General features: G+C 43.9%; 1 protein-coding gene across 6 annotated transcripts in view; it reads right to left on the bottom strand.

Annotated features, from left to right (window-relative positions):
- Positions 1 to 12,323, bottom strand: part of schip1 (schwannomin interacting protein 1) — an 816,449-nt gene that overhangs the window by 77,427 nt on the left and 726,699 nt on the right. For 4 of the 6 annotated variants that reach the window (XM_060905843.1, XM_060905842.1, XM_060905839.1 and 1 more), the window contains exon 1: positions 10,384 to 10,620. The exons of the other annotated variants lie outside the window; for them this stretch is intronic. Coding sequence is in view for 1 of the 4 variants with exons in the window: in XM_060905838.1 (XP_060761821.1) it covers positions 10,384 to 10,443 (60 nt within the window). In the remaining 3 variants the exon portion in view is untranslated. Of the gene's footprint in view, positions 1 to 10,383; positions 10,621 to 12,323 lie in introns of those variants that run through there. 6 annotated transcript variants of the gene reach the window in all.

Here is a 12,323-nt window from a genome sequence, read left to right as displayed (position 1 = left end):
CTCCCCCATTATTAACGCTCATGTTAATAGCTGTTTTTTTTATGTTTATTTGCAGAATGCAATTCACAACAGGTTTGAACAACATACAAGAACATTTAATAGGAGGAAAGAAAAGAAAAAAGGAAAATGCTCAAGTTTATCCATCCATCCATCCATCCATCCATCCATCCATCCATTATCTGTAGCCACTTATCCTGTTCTACAGGAAACTAGAGCACCTGGAGGAAACCCACACAGAGAGAACATGCAAACTCCACACAGAAAGACCCCCGTCGGCCACTGGGCTCAAACCCAGAACCTTCTTGCTGTGAGGTGATAGTGCTAACCACTACACCACCATGCCACCCTAAATCAAGTGTTTTAAACATAAATTGATGGTCTATAGCAGGCATCACCAAATGGCGGAACTCGGTCCGGATCCGGACCCAGTGATGGTTCTGTCCGGACCCGTGACCAATGGTAAATTCACGAGTTTAAGTAATTTTCATGAAGCATTATTTTGGACGGTTATGGCTACTGACAGCGGGCGCTGCTACTCCAGTTAATACGACAACAGCTTCACTCAGTTGAGCCAATAAAATCGCTAGTTTACCCAGCGCACCACAGCACAGCAACAAGCAGAGAGGAAGAGAGTTAAGTTAAGAGACAACCGACCGAGACAACATGGCTTGCTCCAAAAGGCGGCGGAAAGCAGACAAGGAAAATCTTTGTTTTAAAGATGAATGGACGGAGAAATATATGTTCATTCTTCCGGCGAGCAGTTCAAAACCAGTGTGCCTCATATGCTCCGAAAACGTGGCATTAATTAAAAGCGGCAACGTGAAGCGCCACTACGAAATGAAGCACAGCTCTTTTGAGCAAAGTTATCCCCTGAATTCCGAGCTGAGGGCACGCAAAATAACCCAACTGCAAGCACAGTATGACAGGTCTACCCGACTCATCACACATACATTTACAGCCCAGCAACGTGCAAACGAATGTTCCTTAAAAGTAGCGTGGATTTTGGGGCAACATAAACACATTGGCGTGTGTTCCCTGGTCTAACCAAAGGAACACTGCACACCTTGACTATGTTTGGATCGACTTACAGCTGTGAGTCAGCTTTTTCCACTATGAACATTGTCAAAACCAAGTACCATTCTAGGCTCAACGATGAACACCTACATATCTGCATGAGAATGGCACTCCAACCAAGATTTAAATTAATGGCAGGTCAGCCACATGCCCATTTTTTTCATTAAGAAGAGTAAAAGAAGAATTAAAAGAGAAAAGTTCAAAGAAAAATATTCTGTTTGCATTTCCCCCCCAAAAAGCCACTTGTTTTCTGAAGATGTGGACTTTTTTTTCTTGAAAAAGGCCCTCATTTTTTTTAGGCTGGGACCTCCTAAGAACAAAGAAGAGAAAATGTTAAGTCAACGCTCTGTTTGCACTTTTTAGTTAATGCTTTCTGAGTTGACTTTTTTACTTGAAGTGTAGGCCTTCAGTTCTTCAGGTTGGGACCACTTTAATTTAAGAGAAAAAGGAGTTATTCCACTCTGTTTGCACTTTATTTATTTTATTCTGAGGTTTCTGTTTTCTTTAATCTGAAATAAAGGCCTTGAATTTATTTTCCTGGGACTACTTTTATTTATGGTAAAAGAGATAGTTGTGCACTCAGTTCATTTCATGCATTGGAAATGAACAATAAATATTGTTGAAACCATATGAAAATGTGGACATAGGGGAAGGCTATAAGACACAAGCTGGACTTCGGTTCGGACCTTCTACTTGGACAAAATTTAATAACTGGACCTCAGTGGGGCGGCACGGTGGTGTAGTGGTTAGCGCTGTCGCCTCACAGCAAGAAGGTCCTGGGTTCGAGCCCCGGGGCCGGCGAGGGCCTTTCTGTGTGGAGTTTGCATGTTCTCCCCGTGTCTGCGTGGGTTTCCTCCGGGTGCTCCGGTTTCCCCCACAGTCCAAAGACATGCAGGTTAGGTTAACTGGTGACTCTAAATTGACCGTAGGTGTGAATGTGAGTGTGAATGGTTGTCTGTGTCTATGTGTCAGCCCTGTGATGACCTGGCGACTTGTCCAGGGTGTACCCCGCCTTTCGCCCGTAGTCAGCTGGGATAGGCTCCAGCTTGCCTGTGACCCTGTAGAAGGATAAAGCGGCTAGAGATAATGAGATGAGATGAGATGGACCTCAGTGACTTTTAATTGAATACCCCTGCTCTATAGAGTCAAAGGCTTTACAAAAATCCAAGAAGAGGAAAAAACTGTCTACTATCATCTCAGTGTAATCCAAGATATTAAGAATCAACCTTACATTATCAGTAATCATTTTGGGTTTCATCAATAATGTCATTGAGAGGTTTTTTTTTAAATAACCAATTTGCTAAAGATAATGAAATAATTTTATAATCATTATTTAACAAGGAATTGTGGCATCAGTTATCCAATGGTACCACATCTTCCTAGGATTTGGGTATTAAACTGATCAGGCCTTGGCATGTCAGAGACGAGAGTTTTTCATTCCTGATACTTTCAATAAAAGCTCTGAGCAAAACAGGGGCAAGGTCTTTGGAGAGCATCTTATAAAACGCTGACATCAGCCCGTCTGTGCCAGGAGATTTATTAGATTTGAGATTCTTAGGAACATCTTCGAATGTCTGCCATAGTGACAGGGCTTTCACATTGCAATTTATCATCATCATCAACAGTCTTAATCTCATCTATTGAATTAAAAAAGTCCAGTTAAAAAAAGTTATTAGAATTTTTTTTCACCATTTTCCATCCATGTTGCCCTAAAGTGTAATAACTGTTGCTTACAAAGCTAATGTTTTACACTGATGATAAAAAATTGTGCTTGTTAGTGTTCGTGGCTCGTGTTGGACCAATCACAGTATACTTACGTCACTCACAGTTCCTCTTGTGCTTGGAGAATACCTACCCTGAAATCAAAGCTAAAAACGTCCCTCAAAACAGTATTCTCAGAACTATGATAGTTCCCAGTCCCTGCACTGTGGACACACAAAAAAGGGGAACTTCCTCCAGCAGTTCTAAGAACTATGAAAAAGTTCCTCTGGTCCGAAAGTGTCTTATTTATGACATGTTACTTTGGTGTGAAGAGGGAACTCATGCTTTTATACCGAGTTCACTGCTGAACTGGGTAAAAGCAAAATCAAAGGATACTCTTGGCCATGGGCGGCACGGTGGTGTAGTGGTTAGCGCTGTCGCCTCCAGCAAGAAGGTCCGGGTTCGAGCCCCGTGGCCGGCGAGGGCCTTTCTGTGTGGAGTTTGCATGTTCTCCCCGTGTCCGCGTGGGTTTCCTCCGGGTGCTCCGGTTTCCCCCACAGTCCAAAGACATGCAGGTTAGGTTAACTGGTGACTCTAAATTGACCGTAGGTGTGAATGTGAGTGTGAATGGTTGTCTGTGTCTATGTGTCAGCCCTGTGATGACCTGGCGACTTGTCCAGGGTGTACCCCGCCTTTCGCCCATAGTCGGCTGGGATAGGCTCCAGCTTGCCTGCGACCCTGTAGAACAGGATAAAGCGGCTACAGATAATGAGATGAGATGAGACTCTTGGCCATGGGTTAGAGAAGCAGCTTTGTGACCAAAAGGTTGCTGGTTTGATTCCCTAGACCAGCAGGAATGGCTGAAGTGCTCTTGAGCAAGGCACTGAACCCCAAGCTGCTCTAGGTATGTTGTACTGTATGTCGCTCTGGATAAGAGCATCTGCTAAATGCCTGCGATGTAATGTCTTTATGCAGAAGTCACTTCTTACCTTTGCTTTAGTGGATAATCTCTGATAATACTGTAAATTTGGACCTAAGAGCTACTGCTGGAATAATAAACGCTACTCTGGGCTTATTCACAACATCCTTTCAACACAGTGTTGTTTGTCTTTACTCTTCTACACCTGTATACTGGAATGATTTATAACCCCTCTATTGGTCATCATACAGAAGAGGACAGATTTGCTTTTGAGTCTCAAGGTTTCTTCCTCAGGTTGTCTCAAAGAGATTTTTCTCACCACTGTAACCTTTGGCTCGATTGTTAAAAATCTACACTCAGAATTCCATATAGGCTTTTTTTTCTTTTTAAACACAAAAAAATTGAATTAAATAATCATTTTACAGTGTGACACACACACACACACACACACACACACACACACACTGAGGGGGTCGTGCTACCAGACGGCATAATCGGAGACGTGGAAGACAGCTACAAGTACCTTGGAATCCGAATGGCAACTATGAAGAGGCTGCTAGGAAAGCAGTAACAGCCAAATACCTATGGAGGATAAGGCAAGTCCTGAGAAGTCAGGTGAATGGGAAGAACAAGGTCCGGGCCATCAACACCTACACGCTGCCGGTCAACAGATATCCTGCTAGCATAATAAGCTGGCCAAAGGAGGAGGTAGAGGCCACCGACATCAGGACAAGAAAACTCCTGATAATGCACGGAGGGTTTCACCACAAGTCCAGCATGCTCAGGCTGTACGCTAAGAGGAATGAAGGAGGCCAAAGACTAGTGAGCGTCAGAGCCACTATCCAGGATGAAACAACAAAGATCCACAAGTACATCAGGCAGATGGCCCCAAATGATGAAGTGCTGAGTGAATACCTCAGGCAGCAAAAACCCTAGAAGGAAGTGCAAGAGGAACCATCATGGAAAGACAAACCACTGCATGGGATGTACCACTGGCAGATAGAAGAAGTAGGTGATATTGAAAAATCCTACCAGTGGCTGGATAAAGCTGGACTGAAAGACAGCACAGAGGCACTAATCATACAGTGGTGCTTGAAAGTTTGTGAACCCTTTAGAATTTTCTATATTTCTGCATAAATATGACCCAAAACATCATCAGATTTTCACACAAGTCCTAAAAGTAGATAAAGAGAACCCAGTTAAACAAATGAGACAAAAATATTGTACTTGGTCATTTATTTATTGAGGAAAATGATCCAATATTACATATCTGTGAGTGGCAAAAGTACCTTATGTGAACCTTTGCTTTCAGTATCTGGTGTGACCCCCTTGTAAAGCAATAACTGCAACTAATGCCGCTTTTCCACTACCAACGCAGCTGAGTCGGGCTGAGCCGTGCCGTGCTGAGTCGGGCTGAGCGGGGCTGTTGGAGTTGCATTTCGACTACAAGCGCACTGAACCGTGCTGGCTGGAAGTGGGTGGACACATTGGGTGGAGTTAGCGAAAGTGGGTGAACGTCAGGTGATGTCGTTAAGCAGCGCAAACAGTGACATCAGTGAGCTTTTAAGCGGTAGTCTCACGACCCGAATAGTAAACAATAAACATGGAGGACATGGAGTCGTTAGTGTTGCTGGTCTTGGTGCTGTGGCTTGTTGTCACCTACAACGCGGACAGATACTGGCAAGAGCGTATAGATGAGGCGAGGCACATAAGGCTTCAGAAATTCTCGTAATTCGTAATTCTTCTCCTTCCGGGTTTGCGGTGTTTACAGATCTCAGCGCGCTCGCGGGGCGTGTGTGGGCATGTGAGGACACTCCTCCTCACCAATCAGTGCACAGGGGAGTGTCTGCTCACGCCCCCAGACTCACTCGGCACGGTTTGGCTCGCTTCAGCCCCACTCCAAAACGGTGTGAGTTTTAGGGGCTAAGCAGGGCTGAAGTGAGCTGAGTCGTGCTGGTTTTTGGTAGTCGAAACACGAGCCGTGTCGGGCTGAAGTGAGCTGAAGCGAGCTGAAGTGAGCTGAAAAAGGGTAGTGGAAAAGGGCCATAAATGTTTCCGGTAACTGTTGATCAGTCCTGCACACTGGCTTGGAGGAATTTTAGCCCATTCCTCTGTAGGAACAGCTTCAACTCTGGGATGTTGGTGGGTTTCCTCACATGAACTGCTCGCTTCAGGTCCTTCCACAACATTTCGATTGGATTAAGGTCAGGACTTTGACTTGGCCATTCCAAAACATTAACTTTATTCTTCTTTAACCATTCTTTGGTAGAACGACTTGTGTGCTCAGGGTCGCTGTCTTGCTGCATGACCCACCTTCTCTTGAGATTCAGTTCATGGACAGATGTCCTGATATTTTCCTTTAGAATTCGCTGGTATAATTCAGAATTCATTGTTCCATCAATGATGACAAGCCGTCCTAGCCCAGATGCAGCAAAACAGGCCCAAACCATGATACTACCACCACGTTTCACAGATGGGATAAGGTTCTTGCGCTAGAATGCAGTGTTTTCCTTTCTCCAAACATAACGCTTCTCATTTAAACCAAAAAGTTCTATTTTGGTCTCATCTGTCCACAAAACATTTCTCCAATAGCCTTCTGGCTTGTCCACGTGATCTTTAGCAAACTGCAGACGAGCAGCAATGTTCTTTTTGGAGAGCAGTGGCTTTCTCCTTGCAACCCTGCCATGCACACCATTGTTGTTCAGTGTTCTCCTGATGGTGGACTCATTAACCAATGTGAGAGAGGCCTTCAGTTGCTTAGAAGTTACCCTGGGGTCCTTTGTGACCTCACCAACTATTACACGCCTTGCTCTTGGAGTGATTCTTTGTTGGTCGACCACTCCTGGGTAGGGTAACAATGATCTTGAATTTCCTCCATTTGTACAGCATCTGTCTGACTGTGGATTGGTGGAGTCCAAACTCTTTAGAGATGGTTTTGTAACCTTTTCCAGCCTGATGAGCATCAACAATGCTTTTTCTGAGGTCCTCAGAAATCTCCTTTGTTCGTGCCATGATACACTTCCACAAGCATGTGTTGTGAAGATCAGACTTTGATAGATCCCTGTTCTTTAAATAAAACAGGGTGCCCACTCACACCTGATTGTCATCCCACTATTTGAAAACATCTGACTCTAATTTCACCTTCAAATTAACTGCTAATCCTAGAGGGTCACATACTTTTTTGCCAGTCACAGATATGTAATATTGGATCATTTTCCTCAAGAAATAAATGACCAAGTATAATATTTTTGTCTCATTTGTTTAACTGAGTTCTATTTATCTACTTTTAGGACTTGTGTGAAAATCTGATGTTGTTTTAGGTCATATTTATGCAGAAATATAGAAAATTCTAAAGGGTTCACAAACTTTCAAGCACCACTGTAGCTGCACAGGAACAGGCCATAAGCGCAAGATCGATCGAAGCCGAGGTCTACCACACGAGGCAGGACCCCAGGTTCAAACTTTGCTAAGATGCCCCTGAGACAATCCAGCACATAACAGCAGGGTGTAAGATGCTAGCAGGAAGAGCATACACGGAACCCCATAACCAAGTGACTGGCATAGTGTACAGAAACATCTGTGCTGAGTATGGACTGGAAGTCCCAAGGTCAAAGTGGGACACACCTCTGAAGGTGGTTGAGAATGACCAAGTAAGATCCTGTGGGACTTCCAGATACAGATGGACACACTGGTAATAGCTAAACAACCGGACATGGTAGTGGTGGACAAACGGGAGAACAAGGCTGTGGTGGTAGATGTGGCAATACCAAGTGACAATAACATCAGGAAAAGGAACTTGAGAAGCTCGAGAAGTATCAAAGGCTGAAAGAAGAGCTGGAAAAGATGTGGAAGATGAAGACTACAGTGGTCCCTGTGGCGATAGGAGCCCTTGGTGCAGTGACCCCCAAACTGGACAGTGGCTCCAACAGATCCCAGGAACAACATCCGAGATCTCTGATGTTTTATATAAGTGCTAAACATGTTAATAATTCAAAATGAAGCTTGCCACTGGGTGAGGCAATATGCTTTCTGGTTGAGGCTTGCGTCTGAGTCGGTATGTGTTTGATGACTCATTCTGACAGCGAGTCGAGGTGATTCAAGGTTTGCACACCTGATGAAACATGTCGCTGCAGGGTGTGTGTTTCTAATGCTTTTCTAAAGGCTGATTTATACTTCTGCATGCACCTCTCTAATGCCAGGATCAGAAAGCAATATATTTTTTTCATGATGGTCATCATGGGCGGCACGGTGGTGTAGTGGTTAGCGCTGTCGCCTCACAGCAAGAAGGTCCTGGGTTCGAGCCCTGGGGCCGGCGAGGGCCTTTCTGTGCGGAGTTTGCATGTTCTCCCCGTGTCCGCGTGGGTTTCCTCCGGGTGCTCCGGTTTCCCCCACAGTCCAAAGACATGCAGGTTAGGTTAACTGGTGACTCTAAATTGACCGTAGGTGTGAATGTGAGTGTGAATGGTTGTCTGTGTCTATGTGTCAGCCCTGTGATGACCTGGCGACTTGTCCAGGGTGTACCCCGCCTTTCGCCCGTAGTCAGCTGGGATAGGCTCCAGCTTGCCTGCGACCCTGTAGAAGGATAAAGCGGCTAGAGATAATGAGATGAGATGAGATGATGGTCATCATCGATTATTGGTCAGGAGACTGGCAACACTACAAGTTTGACCCCGACCAGTCATCGTTCGCATCCTTGCATGTTGTCATGGTTACATAAGGAATGTCAAGGAACACATCGTAGGAGTTTTCAAACATTGGTGAGAATATACAAGAAATCCTGACATGCTAGACTTTTTTTCGTCTGGGTGTCTTAGGATGTCCCAGATACCACATCACATCGCTGTTCTTCAATTATGCCACACTCCAAGGCCTGTTTGTCATTCACTACATTAATATTCAGACCTGACTGGAAATTTGTTGGCTGTGACAAAATCATGTCAAAATGAGGCTGAATTCGTGTAGTCCGATCCTGGCATAACACGCACAACACTCTTACCTTGATGGCATCACCTACCCAGGACATGCTGTTTCTCTCAGGGCTGGCTGAGACACTTGCTGTCCTGATGAAGGTCTTTTTCAGTCGTTAATTACTAAGGGATGGCAGGCTGTCCTACATGTGGACATTTCTGATATGTACCTGAGTACACTATGAACACTGCCACGTCAAGGTCTTGGATGTTTGGTGCTGAGGCTATTTTCTACCTCCTTGATCATTATTTGCACACTTTAGAGGCACAGGTGTATATAAATGTATATTTCGCTAGAACTGTGTTTACTGCAGTTTAGTACTCACACTGTATACTTTTACACATTTGTCCCATTATGTAAACACCAAATCTAACCAAACGTAAAAAATTCCTTGTACACATCTGCATATCATCTGCAATAACATGTAACAAGATCTTCCATTTTACTGTTCATGACTGGAAAGCTTGATATTGGGTTGAGCTTTGGGCTGTTTTTTTCTTGTTACTCAGACCTAGCATACATTTCTGAGTAACAAGACACTATATTTATCCAAGAAGTAATGTTCACAAGACTCACAAGAGAGGACTGATGAGAGCAAATGTTTTCTTTTCCTTACAGTTTTTAACACAAGATGCATTTTAATGTTGATAACAGCAGATTGTTCCTTGGTGTGTGTGTGTGTGTGTGTGTGTGTGTGTGTGTGTGTGTGTGTGTGTGTGTGTGTGAGATACAGAGATTGCTCCATATCACACAAGGTGTACTTTGATATCATGGCCTGTCATCTAAACACCCAGCGATCTTTTCTGCATTCGTCTCTCTCTCTCTCTTGCTCTCTCTCAGACACCCACTTCTAAACACATACTGTGTCTGCCAATCCTAAATAAGCATGTTTGCTCTCCTCTGTTATTAAGATTCCCTCTAAATTCGGGGTGTGACAATATACACCGTAATATGGAAAATCTAAAGGAAGTAGACCTTTAAAGACGAGAAAACTGTCTCTAGTGTTGTGATAGACAGACCAAGAAAGGTCCTGTTTTAAAATACTTTCCTTTATCAAATAATCTGATACTTGCAATTGTATGATTAAAAAAAATATTAGCAATGAGCAAGCAGCTGGACTTTGCTTAAAACAACAACAACAACAAAAAAAAAAACCTTCTGTATTATAGTCAGAGCTGAGGAAATACAATACACACTGAATCGATTTGGCATTTAATTCAAATATTAGTGAAAAGTTAACAGTGAAAGTTTTTGGCCAAGCTGCACGTTATTAGTTCCTAGATTGGTGTATAGAAATCACTGTGTACTGTATATACTGTATGGATGGGTCAAGGACAAAACCCCCCCAAAAACCTGTTTTTGTTGTGTATGATGGCTGTTTGATATTTGATATGAAAAATATTATTATGCATACATTAGTTCCTAAAAAATCTCTAATATTAAATATTTACAAAAACAGCCATCAAAGTAAGGAATAAATTAACTGTAACCCTAACACTACTATAGACGCCCACTGAATAAAAGATCTGAACTGAGAACAAGAGAAAAATATATGATAAAAGAGACTGCGTGATAAATCAAATTGACCCTGTCAGTTTATAAACTGACTTGATTTTGCGAGAATCAAAAGTGAAATGAGCATGCTGGAATCTACAGATGAAGCAGTGCTGCTGGTGTGTCAGTGTGTGTTGCGTGTTTCAGAGATGATCTCATTCCTCTACCTGTGTTAGGTTCCCCACTTGCTCCTTGGAGTCCAATGCTGATCTGACATGAGCACTCATTCAAACTGCAACGTCCAAATCTAAATTCCACTCATGAACTGATCGAAGAACAAAAGTCCAGATTCCACACAGTCATGAGCCCATAAGGCTCCTAAACTACAGGTGAGACTATGAGTAGTGAATCAGGAGCTGAATGCAGTTTGCTCAACACACATGCCTGTGTGTGTGTGTAGTTGTGTGGTGTGGACCGTGCGAGGGCATGCTCAGACACAGAAACACACACACGCGCACACGTGGAGAAGGAGGGCAGTCAGCTCTGAGGCTTTCAGGGTTGAACCACATTGCAGGCACACCCTTACATAGTGTTGTGTGAAGCTGTGATGGAAAACTGATCTGGAGTCAGCTCAGCTTTGTATCTGATTTTGTAACATGGCTGTAAATAGCTACAGGTTTATAACACTGATCCTAGGTCAGCATGGATTTATGCCTAAGTTGGGCTTTTGTTTTTATGGCCCCTAGGAAAGCGTTCCACCCTGTACCATTTCCCCAACACCACCACGGCATACCTCTCTCTCTCTCTCTCTCTCTCTCTCCTGCCATGCCAGCATACCACCACAAAGTGCTTTCTATTCTTGCTCCTTCTCTTTTCCTTGATTTTTCTATTTTCTTCAAGCATGCCCAAAAAAGGTGGAAAAACCCTGCTCCACACTGTGAACCATCCAACTATTTAAATATAAGGTTCATTATTTAGATATGCACACTAATCTTTTGTCTCTTAAAAGGAGCCCTGAACTTTTCCCCCCTGAGCTTTCCACTAATAGAAAACTTGGGCTCAAAAGCCTATTCTTCATGACTGAGGTTTGAATTCAAGTCAAATAGGCTAACAAGTATAAAACTGATTATATTTGTGTGAGTTATGATTTCCACCACTGTGGCAAAATCGCAAAGCCATACATCACAGACTCCACTTGTGATGAGTTCATACATAAAAGGTTTCAATATGAAACACCAGCTGTTTTATTCTTACGTAAACGAGACGTGTTGAACTGCACTCATCGCTCCCTGATGCTCACTTGCTAACTTAACCAACAGTACCTGCTGTGCTTTGTGGTATGTTATTTTTATTTTAAATGTGCAGTGTATTTAAAAGTGTTTCTAGACCTTTGAGAATCATATAACCTTAGCAACCTTGGAAAACACTATAATTCACAATATTTCCATGTAACTGATGCCATTTTTCAGATTTATTTATTCATCTCATCTCATCTCATTATCTCTAGCCACTTTATCCTGTTCTACAGGGTCGCAGGCAAGCTGGAGCCTATCCCAGCTGACTACGGGCAAAAGGCGGGGTACACCCTGGACAAGTCGCCAGGTCATCACAGGGCTGACACATATGGCCCTTTTCCACTACCCTTTTTCAGCTCACTTCAGCTCGCTTCAGCTCACTTCAGCCCGACACGGCTCGCGTTTCGACTACCAAAAACCAGCACGACTCAGCTCGGTTCAGCCCTGCTTAGCCCCTAAAACTTGCACGGTTTTGGAGTGGGGCTGAAGCGAGCCAAGCCGTGCCGAGTGAGGCTGGGGGCGTGAGCAGACACTCCCCTGTGCACTGATTGGTGAGGAGGAGTGTCCTCACATGCCCACACACGCCCCGCGAGCGCGCTGGGATCTGTAAACACCGTAAACCCGGAAGAAGAATAATTACGAATTGCGAGAATTTCTGAAGCCTTATGCGCCTCGCCTCATCTATACGCTCTTGCCAGTATCTGTTGGCGTTGTCGGTGACAACAAGCCACAGCACCAAGACCAGCAACACTAACGACTCCATGTCCTCCATGTTTATTGTTTACTATCCGGGTCGTGAGACTACCGCTTAAAAGCTCACTGAATCAGTGACATACAGAGCATCGTGGACGAGTTCGCGGAGCGCAAGGCTC

This window comes from Neoarius graeffei, chromosome 23 (assembly GCF_027579695.1).
Source record: "Neoarius graeffei isolate fNeoGra1 chromosome 23, fNeoGra1.pri, whole genome shotgun sequence".
NCBI classification, from domain to species: domain Eukaryota; kingdom Metazoa; phylum Chordata; class Actinopteri; order Siluriformes; family Ariidae; genus Neoarius; species Neoarius graeffei.
This window is presented reverse-complemented; position numbering and strand designations above follow the sequence as displayed.